The following is a 20,383-nucleotide window of genomic DNA, read 5'->3' on the forward strand; positions in this document are numbered from 1 at the left end:
TATAGTTGTTTCTTTCCCTTTTATGTTTTTTGTACCATTTAAAATAGTTTGGACAAAACCAGAGTCACTCAATTTCTGTGTTTTCTTCTAGAATTTTAAAATATTTTTATCTCTTACATTTAGATCTATGATCCAATTCCAGTTAATTTTTGTTTAATTTTTTAATGTTTATTTATTTTTGAGAGAGAGACAGAGTGCGAGCAGGGGAGGTACAGAGAGAGAGGGAAGCACAGAATCTGGAGCAGGCTCCAAGCTGTCAGCAGAGCCTGATACAGAGCTCGAACTCATGAACTGCCAAATCATGACCTTAGCCAAAGTTTAACGATGAACCGACTGAGCCACCTAGGTGCCCCATCTTCTAGTTAATTTAAAAAAAGTGTTTGTTTATTTATTTATTTGTGTGTGTGAGAGAGAGAGCACGTGCATGTGCACTGGGCGGGTGGGGGAGTGTGGGCAGAGGAAAGGAATCCCAAGTAGGATCTGCACTGACAGCGCAGAGCCCAACATGGGGCTTGATCACACCAACTGTAAGATCATGACCTGAGTCGAAATCAAGAGTCAGACTCGGCCACCCAGTTGCCCCACTCCTAGTTAATTTCTGTATAAGTTGTGAGGTAAGGGTCAAGGTTCTCTCTCTTCTTCCCCACATGGCTATCCAACTGTCTCAGCACCATGTCATGCTTCCCTCACCGATCCGTCTGGCACTCTTGTAACAAGTTACTGACAATACACATATGAATCTGCTTCTGGACTTCTTGCTCTCTTCCACTGATATATGTCTGTCTATGTCAGTACCAGACTAAACTGACTGTAGTACTTTTATAATAAACCTTGGAATCAGAACAGTGACACCAGTGGATCCTTCCAACTTTGGCTATTCTATGACCTCTGCATTTTTGTACATTTTAAAATAATGAGCTTGCTAATTTCTACTTTCTAAAAAAAGCCTAAACAACTTTGATTGGGATTACAATGAATCTTTAGGTCAGTGTGGGAAGACCTGCCCTCTCAAAAATGTTAGTTTTCCAATCAATGAATACAGTATATCTCTCCATTTATTTAGGTTTGGGGTTTTTGTTTTGTTTTTTTGTTTTATTTTGACTGAAGGACTCTAAGTATAAGAAAGTAATCACCTAATATAGGAAATTTAGGAAGATGATGGTAACTAGTTTAGAGCTGGGGGATCAAGTGGATATGAAGAAAATGCTTTCTTAAGAATTATTTAGGGATTATTTTTTTATTGAGGTATAATTGATATATAACACTGTGTAAGTTTAAGTTGTACAATGTATTAATTTGGTACACTTATATGACACACTATGATCACCACCACAGGTGTCAGCCGACACCTCCATAATTACAATTATTATTTCATTTTGTAGCGAGATCACCTTTGTGTGTATTACGCTTTTCCTTTGCATCCTGGGACCATTAGGTCCTCAGACACAGCAGTCAGATTTAAGCCATCAGTAAGTTGCCACTCACTGTGTTTCAGACACAAGGAAAACACTGGTGCAATAAAGGTATGAAAATTTAAAATACTAATTTTACTTGCTGCCACTGTAATTTTCTACTAAAATTAGTGAAAACTTTCCCACATTCTCTAAGTTTAGAGAAACTATGGTCAAAAAACCATTTTCCCACATACTATTACGTTAAATGAATGGCATAAAGACACTGACTGCAAATAATGCTCCCTAGAGATATAAAACGAAATGAAACTAAAGAAATAACATTAGGATGACATGAATATAAAGCCTCAGAGGTAAGCATAAAAGAACTCATATGATTTCTACTAAAGAGCATTAAAGTGTTTCAGGGCTTTCAGTGAAAATATACCTGATTAATATATGTATTGTATGAACTTGTAATGCACATTAAGTTATTTAAAAAAAAAAAGAAAAAATATTTTTCTGAACTCTGCACACACGGTCTACTGTGAAGTATTTAAAATAATTTGGACCGTACTTAACAGTGACCTACTCCCCAAATATTTCAGTGTGATTTATTTCAAATGCTAATCAGATGAACTTCCTTCAGATTATTACTTAAAAGTTTACCTTCCAACAAAAACTATTTCTGATAATAATAATAACAACAACAACGACGATGATGATTTCCAACAACGCCATCATCTGTATTTTAAAAACTGAAATCATCATCTTAGGATTTTCAAAATTCTGTAATTTAAGAAATCAATAACTTGCATTTGGGCACGCGTAGAAGATAAGCACCGCAACAGTTATCACACAACCTGCCATCCACAGTCTTCATCACTAATGCAAAGAAGCTTTAAATAATTATTTTACCTTTTGTTTCCAATAAGCATAATGACCATGTTGGAATTGGAATGCTGGCGGGCATCTTCTAACCAGGTTGTCAAGTGGTTGAATGTATCTCTCCTAAAAACAAGAGAAAATCTGTTTGCTGTTTTCAAAGTGTTTCCCCTCGTAGTGTGCAACAAACAGTAAACATTCCATTCAAGGTAACTATTTTCGGCCATATCCACTTATGTAATGAGAAGCAGATCTCAAGTACAGTATCTGGAAAACTAAAAGTAACCTCACTTTAGAAAATTCGAATGCATAAATAATATTACCAAATTGATTAACTTCGGTGTTTATTTAGATAAGAAAACAATTTAGTTGCAGATTTCTGTAGTAAATATAAGTTTGATTAAAGACACCTAAGTTTTAAAGTCAAATGGCCAGGGCATAAAGGCAAAAACCATACTATTATAATGGGCAACCATATTTATGTAGAGAAAGTCTCTGCAATGACCAAATGAACGGACACATTTTCAAGTTCTCACCTTGTAATATCATACACTAGTAAAGCCCCTGCCGCACCTCTGTAATATGACCTTGTGATGGAACGAAAGGACTCCTGCCCTGCCTGTGAGGAAAGAAAAAGTGAGAGTTTGCTTTAATCAACTGTCTTCTATATTTTCTTTTTACGCATATACAGAATCTGGGCAGGTAGGGAATGAGTGGGCAAAGAAAAAGAAAACTTAACTTCCCCAGTCTTAGGAAAAAGTCACGAAATACTAACAGTAAGTCTCAAGTCAACCAGACGCACACACCCCCTCCCAACAACTGCCCCCAACAAGACCTCTAAACCTTTTTTGGCAATCCCTGACAACCCAATTTACTGAATGGCTTCACAATACATGAATCATTATTAGAACACAGAATGGACTCCTAGCAACTAAGCTCTGAAGACAAATTTGAAAGGAAGCAAATAACCCAGAGCCTCACATTTGAATTCAATAACCCACTCCCTGGGGCAGCTGTTGACACTAGAATAAATAAAGTCCATTGTAAATAAATGATGAATGACATCTTTACGCCCACCATCTGCTGGTGTAAAGGTTGTTGGAAGGCCAAGGATGCAGATTTTATCAGTTATATCATAAACTGCAGTGAGCTTTCAACAGTCATCAGATGGAATTCTTTGAGCCATCATTTTATTATGAAAAACAGAAAATGGTTCTGAATTTAATTTATATAATTTTTTTCTCCACACTTAATCAATTTCTTCTGTATTTGATATATAATGCTTGTCAGAAAGCAACAGGATGTAAAAGTCATCTTTTATCCACTTGTGAAAACAGATTTCAGAGATTATGCAAAATTAGTTAATTTCTCTCTTTTACGGGAGGCACGAAGGCTGGTAGGGATATACAGGACTGCCTCAGGGTTTAAAAGTGAGACAGTTCTGATCAAAAATACTTTTAGATCTTTAATCACTTTCTACCTTTAAGAGAAAAGACGTAAGTAAAGTAAGGAAACACAAAGCCAGTTTCCCCAATGTTTTGTATTCAAAAATCTACTAAGCTGAAAAATATTCATGTTCGTTGGCTGAGTTCTTACCTTCCAATCAAACTACTAACTCCTTCCCACCCTCTGAAGTCCGAGGCTCAGGCTCCGCCTTGTTCTAACACTCGGCACTGCCACTGCCGGTCCTGTTCCTCCGGCCCTGGCGCTCCACCTGTTCCTCCGGCCCTGGCGCTCCACCTGCGCCTCCAGTGCTCCCCAGCCCCAGGGCCTAGCTGCAGGTCTGGACCCCCAGGGCCTAGCTCCAGGTCTGGACCCCCAGGGCCTAGCTGCGTGTCTGGACCCCCAGGGCCTAGCTCTGGGTCTGGCACACCACCGCAGGCAGAGAAAGCCTTTCAAATGAGAGAATGCATCCTAATGTCTTAATCAAGTACACAAAGTGGTCATTACTCTGTTCCCCCTAAATAAGAGGACGCTGGTAAATCCTACCACCCCAAGATTCAGTAAAAGTCACTTCTCCTGTGTGAAAACTAAAAATGAGACCCTCTCTTGGTAACCTCCGAGCAATTCCGGCACTTTTAGAATAATGTCGTATGCTAAACTGCATCCTCAGAACTTTAAAGGAAGTGTACAGAAAGCCAACTCAATTCATACAGTTTGAGGTTAAAACATTAGATGATCGTAGCTGGAAGCAGGAAATTCATTAAAATTGTTTTCATATAATTTATTGAGATATATCTTTCCAAAGAAGTCCTTTCAAATCCAAGTTCAAATTGCAAGCATTATGGGAATTCCTTTTTCAACTGCTTAGTGTGGGAAAACTAAGGACTACATTTTTTAGAGAGTCATTTCACTATGAATTATATATGCCAACAAAAGAGTCTTGGTAAATAATACAAAAAAGATTTTTAGTCAAAGAGAAAACAGACTTTTAAAAAGAAGAAAAACCACATCTATACACCATTTCCATTCTTCCCGTATTGTTTTACCAAAAACAAACGTGACGATACGGAATTTTGTACATAATGCATCGCCTTACGCGAAATCCATTCAATCAGGTTTTGCCTACCATTACAAATTAAACCGAAATTCAAGCAAATGAAAACCCAAACATTCCAAGTGAGCACTATGAACACAACTATATATCTTAAAAAATCTACATTACTTTATAATAAGCAAAGATCAGTATTCAGAAGACTTCAAATTCTTGAGACCTGACTGGTAAGAAAGACATTCTACACACTGGTCTAATCTGTTAATGTCATTGACGGCCTTGAACTAAATCTTGCCCATTAAAGTTTTTTGTTTTTACTATGGCTTCCATAACTATTCACAAAATGTTAAACGACAATCACCTGCATAAAGCTAGTCCAATGGTTATCCTGAACATATTAAATCGAAGTAATCTAGTTTTTAAAGAATACATTAATAGGGGCACCTGGGTGGCTCAGTTGCTTAAGTGTCGGACTCTTGATTTCGGCTTAGGTCATGATTTCATGCTTCATGGGTTTGAGCCCCACATCGGGCTCTGTACTGACATGTGGGATTTTCTCCCTCCCTCTCTCTTTCTGCCCCTCCCCTGCTCATGTTCTCTCTCAAAATAAATAAACATTAAAAAAAAAAAATACATTAGTATAACCTGACCAAATGATGATTAACCTAAAATGTTTTACACAAAATTGAATGTCAACTTAGGAAATATAGATGTTATTTTGATCCTCTTCAATATAAGGTGTTGGCTTAAAAAAATTTTAGAAGCTTGAAACTGAACAGGATGTAGTAGTATTATTTGTAGAGGGATTCCTAATAGTAGCTGAAGGTGTTGAAGAGAAAAGCATTTAATGAAACTGGAAACTGGATGACTGGCTAAGTGCACAGCACCAAAAAAACCTGGTTAGGAGTTGCCATAAGCATATCGGCTCCCAATATAGCTGTGTGAGTTCTGTAAAAAATCAGCAAGATACCCAGACATGCAAAAAAGTAGAATAGAGCAAGTCAGCCTTGCTAGATAATGGACATGCTCATTTTCAGTGATGCTCAGTACATGAGTAGAGTCATAGGACATCTGTGAAAACGAATCTGTACAGACCTTTGTTTTCCATGTGAGGATTGCTAAATCAAATAAACTGGGTTCTTTAGCCCATTCATTTATTCATGTATTAATTTTAAGTGCAGTCTATCCCTCAATGTGGGGCTCGAACTCATGACCCCAAGATCAAGGGTTGCATGTTGTACCAACTGAGCCAGCCAGGTGCCTGTAGCCCATACCTTTAGAACTGACTTCCAGTTGACAGATAAATATCCCCCAAATAGGCTTCTCCATGTGCCTTTCTGTCGCCAACAATTTTTGTAACCAGGCCAGGAACTTAATTCCTCCTCTCTTGTTACCTCTATAACATACAACTTTTCATCCAGTAAGCTACTGTTCAAACATTTCTAAATATCCTGATTTCAAGTCTTAAGTTCTTGGGAAGCTGATCTGCTTCTCTAGAATTGTATCTTCTTATTTAATAAAAGTCTTGTTCATACAGCCGACTTTTTTTCCTACTGGTACTCTATCTTCTGAATAGTCCTGCTTTTGTGCCTGTGTAACTCTGCCTGAAGAACTGCTTTCCTCCACTGACCCAATTTCCATTCCCTTTGAGGACCAGGGCAAGCCCCCAGGTTCTCTCACAAAGCTAAGAAGCTTGTCTACCACAGCCCACAGTTATCCATTTCTCCTCACACACCCAAAAGCACGTCCATGTGATCATTTGGTTCTAGTATTATTGATTATATAAAAGGTACACACTGTTCCAATGCTGGTCTTGTTTCCTCTCTAGTTCTCCTTGAGGAATAGGCTAACTCAGAACACTGACGTATATATAGTAAGCTTTCAAATTATGTTATCTTGATTGATCCCGAAGGGCCGATACAGTTAGAAAAATAAGATTTGTGAGAATCACTATTAGAGTGATTCTCTGCTTTCACTATTAGTCATTTATCTAATAATTTCAGCTCTACAGAATCCAGCCAAGCTCCAAAACAAAGAAAAAAAGGATTTCTAAGTAGCCAAGTTGTCCATACCCAAGAATGAAATCTCAGGTACTTACTCAACAGACTCAAAAATCTACACCTGTGATCACAGACCTGCTGTCACTAAGGAAGAAGATTCTGAAATCTACATGCATAACCAGGCTTCTGTTTTGGATGACAACTACATTAGTAAAAATCAAAGTGATTTTTAGGCTCACTCAGTCTCCACAGCAAGGACCCAGAAAAAGGCAACCTGCACTATTTAAAGCTTTTTAAGGGAGTTTCCTACAGAAATGAAAGTAGATCATCCTGAGAAGAGAAACATGGTTGTGAATATCTAAAAAGCACAGCAATGTTAAATTCTTTAAAAAATTAAGAATATTTACTTAAAAAAAAAAAAGAGGATTTCCAATTCTTATAACACTGCCATGCAGGAGAAAACGGAGACCGCAGATGGGAGGTACATATGAGAGCAGAATGACATGTCTAAGACATTTTCCTATCCATGCAGTTGTTCAAGAGAAGGCTGACGACAGCTGCTGAATGAGGCAGAAGCCTCTCCAGTCCTGGGGTGGGGGGAGGGGAGCCGAGGGCAGGGGCAGAGGCAGGACTGTGTCCTAGGGCCTGGTCCTAGGCCCTCGGCCCGGCCCCACTGAACTCTGGTCACCCATCCTTACCGCCACACTGACCTATACAAAACCCACACTTTTTGGTAAGAAGCTGAGTATAAAAGCACACATTTTACACAGGCCTAAAAAGTGCCTGTGATTTGCTAAAAAACAGTACACTTTAGCATGCAGACTGCACATGATTGTGCATGTGAACCAATAATACTAGTTCCAATACATTGTTTGATGGAAAAAGTATAAATTGAAAATATTTTGAGGGAGTTGAGAAGAAACATGGAGTTAAAACATCTACACTACAAATCTGGGGGGAGAGAATTAAATTTTTTTGGATATACTGGGAAGGCCATGGATAAAGAAGATGTGGTATACATATACAATGGAATACTACTTGGTGATCATAAAGAATGAAACCTTGCCATTTGCAAGATTTAGATTCCATCCAACATGGAGAGAACTAGAGCGTATTACGCTAAGCGAGAGAGGTCAGGCACAAAAAGACAAATACCATGTAATTTTACTCTTATGTGGAATTTAAGAAACAACAGATAAACACAGAGGAAGGGAAGGAAAAATAAGACAAAAACAGAGAAGGAGGCAAACCATAAGAGACTCTTAAATACAAAGAACAAACTGAGGGTGGTTAAAGGGGAGGTGGGTGGGGGGATGGGCTAAACGGGCGAAGGGAATTATGGAGGGCACTTGCTAGGATGAGCACCGGGTGTTATAAAGAAGTGATAAATCTCTACATTCTACTCCTGAGACCAATACTACACTGTAGCTAGTTGGCTTGACTTTAAATAAATAAATTTAATTAAAAAAAATGACTTTGATGCATTTTCCACCTATCAGACTGCAAAAAAGGAAACTGAGGATTCTGGCAGCTCAGTGTTGACAAGGCTATGCGAAAAGAGCACTTGGTACGTCCGTCAGTGGACACGCAATGGGGAAGAGCCATGGGGGTGGGGGTCATGTCCAGCAAAACCACCTACGCATTTATTTTCTGCCTGAACAATCCCACTTACGGGAACCTGACCCAGAGACATACTGGGTGAAATACAAGCTGGGGGAAACAAAACGACGAGGCTTCTTCAGAAGGTCTTCAGAAGGTCAACGGGCCTGGAGTGGGGGCTGTTTTACATTAAAAGAGACAAGACAACCAAATGCAAGGTAGATCTTGACTGAACCATGGAGTTTTTTTTAAAGTGAAAGTGCATTTTGAGAACAGCAGGGAATCTGAATATTGGGAATAAGGAGCCTTGTATATTAGAGAATTTTAGTGTCTTTGTTAAATACCTGCGATGGGATAATGGTATTGTGTTTAGGTGGGAGAATATTCTTGGAGGATGGATGTTCAAGTATTAAGGATGCCTGCAACTCTGAAATATTTCACAACAGAACATGGTAAAAGGGATAAGGATAGAAGCCAGGCTTGTACTAATATACATGGTTTCATATTTTGCACTCTGGAAACATCTAATTTTTCATAATTAAAAAAAATAAGAAAAAAGAAGTCCCTAAAAACTGAAAACAAATGAACCTAACTGTATCAAGTTGGTGGCATAACGGATTCAGATAAGAACTGCTCCAGGATACGGGTAAAACAGTACTTTCATGTGATACCTCAGCGGTACATGTAAAAAAATGCAATAAAATCTTCAACTACAAAATAAGAGAAAAAGAAAGAAAGAAAACTCCCACAAAATGTGACAAAAAACAAAAAGAAGAAGAGGACTAAAAAAAAAAAAGTGGGTAAAGGCTGGATGAGGGTGTGAAAGTGAGAATGGACTTCTTACCTCCTCCTTCCATCAGTCAAGGAATAAGAACTGGGTACAATTTGTTTTCTTCTTTGATTTAAGAAGGCTGACAGAGACTAAGAATATCACACACGTGACTTCTGATTCAAGAAAAAAAGTTACACAGGACCAGAGGAAAGAGCTTCAAAGGAGGGACCCATTCACTGTTACCACTGCTTCCAGAAAGGGCCCCCCGGGAGTATCAGCTGGCACCTATATTACTGTTTTCACAAAAAAAGCAAAGATGGTGGATGTGGAAATTCTGCAAGGAAATCTCCGTATTTTGTGTGAATGGAAATGGACATACAATGCATGACAAACATCCTAAGATACTGAGTCACTGGGGGAAAAAAATCACTTCTTTAAAGCTGAAGAAACAAATAATAGCATTTGGCAAATGTTCCCTGAAGGCTCTAGGATGGTTTCGTAAATGTTCTGAGCCAGGGACAGACGTGATCTTTGCTACTAAAAATGTAGTTTCCTGCTCAAATGTATAAGCACACTGCAAAGCATTAATGATATGGACGCCATGTTCCATTCCGATGTAAAACTAAACGTGGAGCCAAGCATAGTGTGTGTAAGGTAGCATCGATTAAAACAGTGTTGGAAGTTAGGACGAAAGAAGAAAGCCAATGACGTTAAGAGGAAAACCTCTAAGGCAGAGACTCAAGAAGCGACTCTGGAAAGTAATAAGTTAACAAGAACTACACCAGACCCAGCAATTGTACTAGTAGGTATTTACCCAAATGACATGACGACGGTGATGTGAAGGGCACCCCCCCCCCAATGTTTATAGCAGCACCACTGACAACAGCCAGACTATGGAAAGAGCCCGAATGTCCATCGATGAATGGGTAAAGAAGATGTGGTAAATACACACATACATACAATGGAGTATTACTTGGCAACCAAAAAGAGTGAAATCTTGCCATCTGCAACAATGTGGATGGAGCTAGAGGGTATTAAGCTAAGTGAAAGAAGTCAGAGAAAGAAATATCATATGACGTCACTCATATGTAAAATTTAAGAAATAAAACAGATGAACGTTAAGGGAAGGGAAGCAAAAATAACATAAAAAATATAGCGAGACAAACCACAAGATACTCCTAACTACAGAGAAGACACTGAGGGTTGCTGGCAGGGTGCTGGGTGGGGGATGGGCTACATGGGGGATGGGCATTAAGGAGGGCACTTGCTGGGATGAGCGCTGGGAGTTACATGTAAGTGGTAAATCATTAAATTCTATTCCTGAAATCATTATTACACTATGTTAACTAACTTGGGCTTAAATATATATATACAAAAGTAGTAAGTCAGCAGAGTTTTCTGAACATTCTTTAAAATCTGAGACAGGGTACTGGTTCCTAGCACCTTCCCCGTGGGAGCCTGGGAAGTCTTTCCTGGGGGTCATGATGTTTTCAATGGTCCCAGTCTCTCCCTTTTGGATACAGAGGAAAGGAACTATGAACTCTAGTAATGACATCTTGCGACCACATCCAAGGATCCTACAGATTGTTTAGGATGAGATGCTTTACTTACTCATTCAGTAACATTTACCGAACACTGTTATCAGCCAGTACACTTTGAATGCAAGATTCAAAGATGAGTAGGATACAGATGGTCCTTTCCCTCACGGTTATGATGTGGCCGGTGAACAGACAACTATGAAAACAACAGGAGCAGAGCTGTAGCAGAAGTATACATAAATTGTGGGGGTGGACTATCTCACGGGTGTCACAGAGGCTCCCCGATGGTTGACACCTGAGCTGGTCTTAAGTGGATAAAGGGAGGAAAGCACTTCAAGCAAAGAAAGTATTCACGCAAAGTGCAAGGTATGAGAAGCATGCTTCCTACAGAACAGCAAGCATTTGGGTTTGCGCTACCCTACACGGCAGGATGTGTGCAGCGCGAGTTTGTTAGCTAAGAAAGCAACCTAGTTTATGCAAAACAACCGCTTCTGAAAAAGAAGAATCAACTCTTTTAACACAGGAAAGAATGCTTCCTTTTGGCCAGACAGCATTGATTTTAAACCTCTAGGAGAAAGGGACTTCGCAGATTTCATTTTTTTCTTTCCTTCCCCTGCAGTCCTGAAATCATGTTGTCTGAGAGAATACAAATCAAAAAAGTGATGAGACACTACAGGCTCAGGGTGGGGGTCGGGAATGCTAAGAAACCGTAAAAGCATAAATCTGCACTTAAAAAGAAGAGATAAGAAACCACAAGAACCTAGAGTTCCATGTATACTCTGGGACCGAGCGAGATGGAGATTTTGGGTGTTCCATCTCAGGATTTAAAAAAAACCTGTTTTTATAGTTTATTTTTGAGACAGAGAGAGAGAGACACAGCGTGAACAAGGGAGGGGCAGAGAGAGGGAGACAGAATCCGAAGCAGGCTCCAGGCTCTGAGTTAGCTGTCAGCACAGAGCCCAACACGGGGCTCGAACTCACGAACTGTGAGATCATGACCTGAGCGAAGTCGGATGCTTAACTGACTGAGCCCCCCAGGCGCCCATCTCAGGATCTGCTGCATGCTGTGCAGGCGGCATGGGGTGCCCTGGCCTCACAAGAGCCTGCAGCAGCTTGCTTGTCCTCGTAGGGTCTGATCTGTGAGACTGAATGTTCCCCGAGGTTCCTTTCTTCAATCACTGGGACAGGTGACATCTAAGAAACCAAGACTGAGTGACGGGAAAGAACAAACGGGAATATGATGATAAGCTTCCCCATCTTTTACACTTCACTTACTTTTCAGAGAATATGCTCTGTCATAACAGGCGACTTTCCGGGGCTTCTCAACTGGGACTCTGTAAGGATGAGGTCCCAGCTGCCCTACGGCGGTGGCTGTCAAGGTGGGATCCCGGACTCCCGGGGCCCCGACCCTGTTGGGGTCCAGGACGTCCTCTGTTTCCCAACTACTCGTCTCTGTGAGGTTGTATTTTCTTTTCTTTTTTTTTTAATGTTTATTTGTTTCTAAGAGAGAGTGCATCTTCGGGGTGGGGAGTGTTGAGGTGGGTGGACAGAGGTTCCTAGGTGGCTCTGTCTGCACTGACAGCTCTACATGGGGCTCGAACTCATGGACCAGGACATCATACCTGAGCCGAAGTGGGGCGCTTACCCGACTAATCCACCCAGGCACCCCGAGGTTATATTTTCTTCATATACTCCAGCTAAACAATACACATTAGACTCAACGCAGAAGCAGATACGAGAATTCAAGCTGTTTTCTATTAAGCAGACAGTGAAGAGTTTTCAAAATGTAACAAAATGACACTCTTCTCACTAGAAAAATAAAATTTTTGTTGTGGAAAAACATAGTCAATTCCCATAAAAATTGCTTTCTTGACCCTAACATACAATAAGTTTATTATACTTATTTTTAAATGAATTACTGATTAGATATTTAGTAAGTTTCTCAGTTTTGATTTCTAATTGGTAAATACTGATAGCTATTAGCCATATAAGCAAAGGCTCTTTGGGGTCCTCATTAATTTTTAGAAGTATACAGAAAGGGATGTCGAGACCACAGAGTCTGAGAACCGTTACCTGAAGGTATCCGCTGTATGTAGCACAGGACCCTGACTACCGCGCTGCTTGGTTGGGAGGCGAGGGAAGACAGCACCCAGCTCTGTGCCTTCAATGACAAACCAGCACTAAAAGCTCTAGCGCAGCACGGAGCGGCCGGCGGGAAGTGCGAGAACTCGGGCTGGGGGTAAGCCTCTGCATGGGGTTGGGACTGCACCAAATTTTTACTTTTTACATTTTAAACCAAACTTTTAAAATTAATAAATGGTCAGATCAAGTGACTCTAGGGGGTTTACATTCCTATTTTATTCCATATGGGTACTTTAGATATGCTGCTTTATTTTCCTAAAAATACAGTTTCCAGAGGATTTCCATTTAGGCCACACCGCACGAGCACGTGTTCAGGTGCGGCCACCTGCACCCAAGGCCAGGGGTGCACCTGTGCAAAGCACTGCCCAAGAAACCCTCATCTTTTCTGGAGCCACATTTCATCTCATGGCTGCGCGGATGCTGGTGCCTAACAAACTGTGACTGGCATAAAATGACATTAAAACAAAACAAAACATATACTGTACTTTCATAAAACAACTTTATTGAGGGCATACAATGTATCTGCTATACTTACCGTATCCCATATCTGAAGTTTTATCTGTTTCCCGTCGATAGTTATCATCCGAGCACCAAACTCTACACCTGAACAGACAAAAAAAACGATTTGTTACACAAACCAGTGGGGCCATCTTCCACATTTAAGGATTTTAAAACAGGGATGTTTATTTCCAGGACATACTACGCCAGGTGATACAAAGATAAACTCCAACAAACGTGGCTCCTGCCCTTAGAAAACAAACTAGGTAGAGGTGCTAAAAGGCGTAAGTTAAAGACACAATAAAAATACTAATAAGATATTCAAGTCTAGTATAGTTAGAAAACAAACTGTGGTCTTCATGTTTCACAGGCTCCATAATATAAAAACAACGAGAAATGAGATTCAAGAACCATAATTATTAGTAAAAAATATTAAAATTTCGTAAAAACTATTAATGTGGCATAGAAATCGCTAAAAGGGCTCATGCACTTCAACATCATAGTTTTGGTTCCTAGCATGGATTATCAACTGGGAAAGAAACCTCCTAAGCTCCCCGTTAGAGATAACTGTTTAAACATTAAACTGTTTAAACATTCTTCCAGACATTGCTCTCTAAGTGAAGATACACACAGAAGTGTGCAATTTATATAAACAGGAGCATATAAGTGATGTTCTGTAATTTATTTTTTACACATTAACAAACATTATTCTGTATCCCAAATCCATTACAAACCAATAAATATATAAAAATGCCATTATTTTTGATGGTTGCGCGCGTGTGTGTATAAGTACACTTTACCAAGTTGGTACTCCATGGTTACAAATTCAGGTCATTGCCAAATTTGCAGTAAGTAGTTAAAACTGAAATGAACTTCCTGCATACATGTTTCAACTAAGGATTATAATTTCAGGCAAATTATATGATCTATTTCAAAAGGAGTACAAACTTTCTTTACACTTACAAGTTAACTACTTCGGCTTTTTCCTTCATTGATCACCCTTTTCCCCCCCTCCCCCCTTATCATCTTTTTTTGAAAGTACTCAGTCAAGGTGGCTCAGCTGGTTAAGCAGCCCACTCTCGACTGTGGCTCATGTCAGGATCTCACAGTCCGTGGGATGGAGCCCCACGCTGTCAGTGTGGAACCTGCTTGGGATTCTCTCTTCTCTCTCCCTCTCTCTCTGCCCCTCTGCCACTCACATTCTCACTCAAAATAAATTAAAAAATTTTTTAAAAATAGGAGGAGAAAAAAAGGGAGAGTTTCAGAGCAGCAAAGAGCTGTGAAGGAGACTCTGAAAGAAGTCTGTCACGTCTATGTCACTGCGTCATTACTGCTCGGAGTGTGCTCTATCAGCATTTAGATCAGAGTCAGGGTGAAGGGAAGACACACATGGTCCTCAGAAACCAGATGTCATCTTGGCAGAAAAACAGCGTCTCGTTGCCCAGGGGAGGGCATAATGCCCGGGGTCAGGATTCCATTTCAGCATCTCCCATAATTCCTCCCACCATGATCAGGAAGATGGGAGAGACAGGTAATTTGTTCTTTCATGATACATAATTTGGTGAAATTTTTACTCTGCATCTTAATACTGATTCCATCCTGTGGGCAGAGTCATTACCAGGAAACTAATGGTACATTTCTCAGACTCAGAAATAAACAAGAGCTGAAGAGACCCAGGAGTCATGATGTACTAGAATGAAAAATGCAAAGCTGCAAAATTATGCCATACAAAGCATGTTTTATACCTACGTACCTATCTATTCCTTACAAGTATGTACATATATAAATATAAATATATATGTAACTACACACACACAGTCACATGTGCCCTGTGCCACAGGGTGGGAGACACACAAAACAACCATCCACCAGCTTGCCATGAACATGAAAATGAGAGTAGCTGAGGCGAGAAACCAGTGGCTAAATATTACACAAACGTTCTTTGAAGTATCTGGTATTTAGAAGGAATGTACTAACGTACAATATTCTCCACAGCCAGGTATTTACCAAAGGGGAAGCTTTTTCTTGAATCTGCTGTTTCGTTTCTAGCCACAAACTGCAGACAGAAATCCTAGCTTTCCTCTCATCACCACGGATGGGCCTTTAACCACAGCCCAAAAATGCTGCATCGCTCACTGGGACTAAGATTTCTTCAGTCTATTAATGGATATGTCAAACTGGACAAAAAACAACTACAAAGTAGAAACAAACCCTTGCCTGCTACTGGACCGGGGAGGCCCAGAGACTGGCATCTTGGGCAGGGGGACACAGACCTGAAACGGGACTGGCACGCGCGCTGTCCTTGGCTGAGAAGCGGAGGACGCCGGTACCCCAGGCCTGCCAGGGCCCCTGCTCCCTGGCTCGAAGATGCTCCGTCCCGCCCACTGCCAAGTGCAGTCTTCACTCTCCTGAGGGCTCCATGTTCACTCCAGGTATTCTAACATATCCCCCTTTGCTTAACTTAGCCACACCTGGGTTTTGGCACATGTATCTCTATATTCAAAGTAAGCAGAGAAAGATTTTGCCTGTAAAACATATCTAATTTTATTTTTATTTTATTCATTTTAATTTTTTTAAGTTTTATTTATTTTTGAGAGCACATGCACGAGAGGCAGAGACAGGCACAGAGACAGGGAGACACTGAATCTGAAGCAGGCTTCAGGCTCCAAGCTGTCAGCAAACAGCCCGACACGAGGCTTGAACTCACGGACCACGAGACCATGACCTGGGCTGAAGTCAGACACTTCACGGACTGAGCCAACCAGAAGCCCCAAAATATATCCAATTTTAAAGATGTTAAATGAAAATACTGTATGAAAATCAGGATTTGTTTCTAAAACAGGGAAATGTCATAATAAAATTAAAGTTTTAATATGATTTATCAACAGGGTCAGGACAGAGAATTTGAAAACAAGAGGTAAAGAACAGTTACAAGACTACTGTATTAGCCAGGAACATGATAAAGAATGATGGTAGGAAGAAAAATATATTTTTAAAATTTTTTATTTTGGAGAGAGAGTATGCGAGTGAGGGAGAGGAGGGGCAGAGGGAAAGAGAGAACCTTAAGCAGGCTCCACTCTCAGAGCAAGATCTGATGAGGGGCTTGATCCCATGACCTGAGCTGAAATCAACTGACTGAGCCACCCAGGCACTCCCTTTTTCTTTTCTGAAAAACACACATCTTAAAGGAAAATCTGACAGCACTGCTGATTACTGAAAAACTATAATCTCTTTTCCTATCAAATGAAACAAAAACAGAATCTGATTTCAGTTTCAGAACTATAACCCTTTCTCATTTACCTAATTGTAATTGGGTTCAATGTAGTCTATGTGGCAAAAGAAAATACTGGAACTTAAATGTCCTATAAGACTTGGTTAAAAAAAACAAACAACCCCTGAAACATGTCCTATCTTTTTTCCAAGGGATAAACTATCACCCCCTATGCCCTTGAGGCTCTCTTCCCAGATGCATTTTCAATTAACAGCCTATTTGGCTGCCAGAGAGACTGTCTGTGGAGCCAAATGCAAGAAGGCCTCATTTACCTGATGTTGTTAGGGAACGATGCTTACTTTTTCAGTTATGTTATTCACTTGCAACCTTCCAGAACAAAATAGTCTGAATGTAAATACACACTTTCTGACTGCCTCTAGATCATTATTATCCTTGCATAGTAAGAATGTGAAGCCTTGCAGGGTAACCATTTAATGAGCATTCAAAGATCGATATCTACTAACTGTGGGGCCACGTGGGGCCATCTCTTCTGCATCATAGTTTCCTCATCTGTAAAATGAATTTGATGAAACCCACCTCCTAAGATGTTTTTCAAGATTAAAAGGGCTACTGCATAGTAGAGCAGTGCGTGGCATACAGAAGTACTCGGCATGTGAGAGCTATAGTTATTATTCCACACTGTACACGAGACTTTCTGCACCACCACTCACATAACTAATGGCGCCAGCCTGTTTGAGGAAGGGCCACTTGTCAGAGCCAGGTGACTGGGCTGCCACAGCAGAGAGCAGAGCTACAGCCACAGGGGACAAGGGACCTGTTCCGGGACCTAGACACTGTGAAGGTTCAAAACAGACTGTGGGAAGAAAGCTTTATGTCCCTAGTTCTAGAAACAAAGGACACACTAGATTATTAAAGAGTAACTTCCCTAATTTTCCATGAAAAAATGAACAGCACCTTTAAGGTAAACCACTAGATGTTTCAAATTACAGAGAAAAAAGATTACAATGCCCTCAACTTGTAAATTATTTCAGGGATTTTGGTCATACAAAGGGACCAGTCTACCCAGAGCATGTAAAATAATTAATTGAACAAAAATAATGGTAAAAAGAAAAACCCTACCTGTCCACAATAGTAACAAAATAAAAAAGCACAAGGCCTGTATCAAGAAAATTATAAAACTTTACTGTAGAGTTTTTAAAAAATTGGGAAAAAATGGGGCACCTGGGTGGCTCAGCTCAGTCAGTTAAGTGTCTGACTCTTGGTTTTGGCTCAGGTAATGAAACCCATGGTTTTGTGGGTTCGAGCCCCAAGAGTCGGGTTCTGTGCACTCACCGCACACAGCCTGGTTGGGATTCTCTCTCTCCCCCTCTCTCTGCCCCTCCTCCACTTGAGCTCTCTCATTTTCTTTCAAAATAAACTTTAAAAAAATAAAAACAATGATCAAGAAAACTTCAAAAAGGAAAAATGCCAATCACATATTAATTATACTACGAAGTTATTATAAATATGTGATATTTTCTCATGAAATAGAGAAAAACCAAAACCAAAACCCCAAAACATAAATGGAATAGGTCTGAGAGTTCCCAAACAGACTTGCTTACATATGGAGACTTGGCATATGACAAAGGAGATAGTTCAAACAGGAAAGAAAGATGGATTATTTAATTAATGGTGTGGGGCCACACATTATATATGGATTAAAGAAAATCATATATGTGGCCATAGGCCAGATAGGGTACAAATTTATAATATTAGACAAACACTTATAGAGAACAGTATGTGATTTTTGTATTAGAGAGCCTTCCTTAGTAAGGCCTGAAAGCCATAATGAAAACCATCAATGGATTTGATTTAAAAAAAACACAAAAACAAACCAGCACTAGAGATAAAAACCAGGTAATTCAAAGAGAAAAGACACAGAGGTGGCTCTTATATGAAAAAAGCTCAGCCTCACTAAAAATTAAGGAGCCAGCAAGTAGAATAATCACTACTCTCTGGCCATTTCACGAAGAGTAAAAACATGACTGGTCCACAGTGGAGGCAGGGACCAGGAGAAACCGGCATTCGGGACACGGCCTGTGGAGGGAGTGCGCATCAGAACAGCTTTGTGTGCTTAAAACTCTAAAAAGGCGACATACACATCAGTGGTTGCTAGAGGGCCAGAGGCAAGTTACATCGGGAATTGAACTTTCTCTGGACTTTTCCACAATGCCTTCACAATAATCACACCCTGTCAAGGAAATACATTTACATTTTACCATCCCAGTAACATAGACTTTGAGATCTAAACTAGATGTTCATGGAGATCTTTTAAGCTATCTTTCTAGTTCTTGGCAACGTTATCTCAGAAAAGTGAACCCCAAATAAATGAGGGGTATTTGTAACTGATCTGTGGGAAGTCTGATACAAGAAGTGATGCTTCAATTCTACAACCTTTACCCCCAAAGTATACTTTCAACTCCTCAGTCATTTCTGTGGGATGGCTGCTTTAAGGATGTGGGGGAGAGGCAGAAAGCGGACATCGACACATGCCTAGCCTCTAGATCTGTTTGTCAAATTGTTCATTAATAGATAGTGAAATAAATGTAGTGGGCATTAGTGGGCTATAAGCAGAATTATTTCTACACAATATAATGAAACAGCATTAATCAAATGCATGCATCGAGCACCATAATGTGAAATGTTTTTGAAACTTTCTCCCCAGAGAGATAGTATATTAATTTAGAAAACAGTTATAGTCTTTTTATGTACCAAGCACTGGAGAAATAGCCATGAACAAAACTGGTAACAGTGCTATTGTGAACTTTACTTTTATGCTGGTGGGAGAAAATATTCATTTACAAGCATTTGTATAAAAAGTTAAGGAGAAAAATAAGTCTAGACAAGAGGAAGAGTATGGGGGGGGGCTGTGTGTACACGTGCACTTGTGAAGACCTAGGAGGGAAAAAATCAGGAGCTATTTGAAACACGTTAAGTTTGAGATGCCTGATAGACATCTAAGAAAGGAGATGCTGAGTTAGCAGCTGGCTATGTACACATGGGGAGGAGAACGCCTCGCTGCAGTGAGTTCAAAAAAGAATGAGGGGAGGAGAAAAATCAGAGAGAGAAACGATGAACAATTCTTTCTGAGGGCTTCCGCTAAAAGGAAGCAGAAGGACTGAAAGCTGGAAAGGATAAGAGTCATGAAAAATGACCATCAAATGGGGGGGAAATGAGGGACACTTGGGAGAAAGAACTGCCGCAGCAGTGTTCTGCGTGGCCTTCGCTGGCAACCTGGAGTCCATCCCCAGTAGCAGGAGAAGACGGAGTTCAAGGGCACATCGCAGGTAGGTGGGTCTATGTGGTGACGGAAACCTGTGAAAACGCTCTGCTGCTTGCCTCTATTTTCTGAAATAGAGACCAAGGCTCTCACACGAGAAGGGAGACAGGGATGGCGGTGCCTGCTTGAAAAGCAAGCAGGCAGAACACAGCTGTACAGGGAGGGGCGAATGAATGGACTGGAAATAAAGTGTAGCTGTCAAGCGGTTAGTGTCCAAGAAATTAACGAGACTAGTTAGCGTGGCTCTGTGTTTTCCGACCAGCAGGATGGAGTAGCCAGAGCTGACCTGTGGGTTAGCCGCACAAGTGTGGTGAAGCGAGGGAGAGGAGGGGGGGGGGCGAGAGTAGAAAGACACTGGGACCGGAGGCCGAGAGGGCTGCTGGGACGAGCAAATTGTCAGTGCTGGCAACTGGAGGGTGTGAGCGTCTGGAGTGGTTTCAGGTACTGGTGATGACCAGGCCCTGGGTGTGACTACGGGGGGGAAGCAGCTGAAGAAAACAGGAAGCAAGATCG

At 40.6% G+C, this 20,383-nt stretch overlaps 1 protein-coding gene across 1 annotated transcript in view; it reads right to left on the bottom strand.

Annotated features, from left to right (window-relative positions):
• The window catches only part of RAB2A (RAB2A, member RAS oncogene family), a 64,408-nt gene that overhangs the window by 27,953 nt on the left and 16,072 nt on the right, over positions 1-20,383 (bottom strand). Inside the window, exons 3-5 of the mRNA XM_077751817.1 lie at positions 13,357-13,424; positions 2,813-2,895; positions 2,310-2,402 (exon numbers count right to left, since the gene is read on the bottom strand). Coding sequence (XP_077607943.1) covers positions 2,310-2,402; positions 2,813-2,895; positions 13,357-13,404 — 224 coding nt within the window. The 5' untranslated portion in view covers positions 13,405-13,424. The remainder of the gene's footprint in view (positions 1-2,309; positions 2,403-2,812; positions 2,896-13,356; positions 13,425-20,383) is intronic.

This window comes from Crocuta crocuta, unplaced genomic scaffold, assembly GCF_008692635.1.
Source record: "Crocuta crocuta isolate KB4526 unplaced genomic scaffold, BGI_CrCroc_1.0 scaffold20, whole genome shotgun sequence".
Taxonomy (NCBI): Eukaryota; Metazoa; Chordata; class Mammalia; order Carnivora; family Hyaenidae; genus Crocuta; species Crocuta crocuta.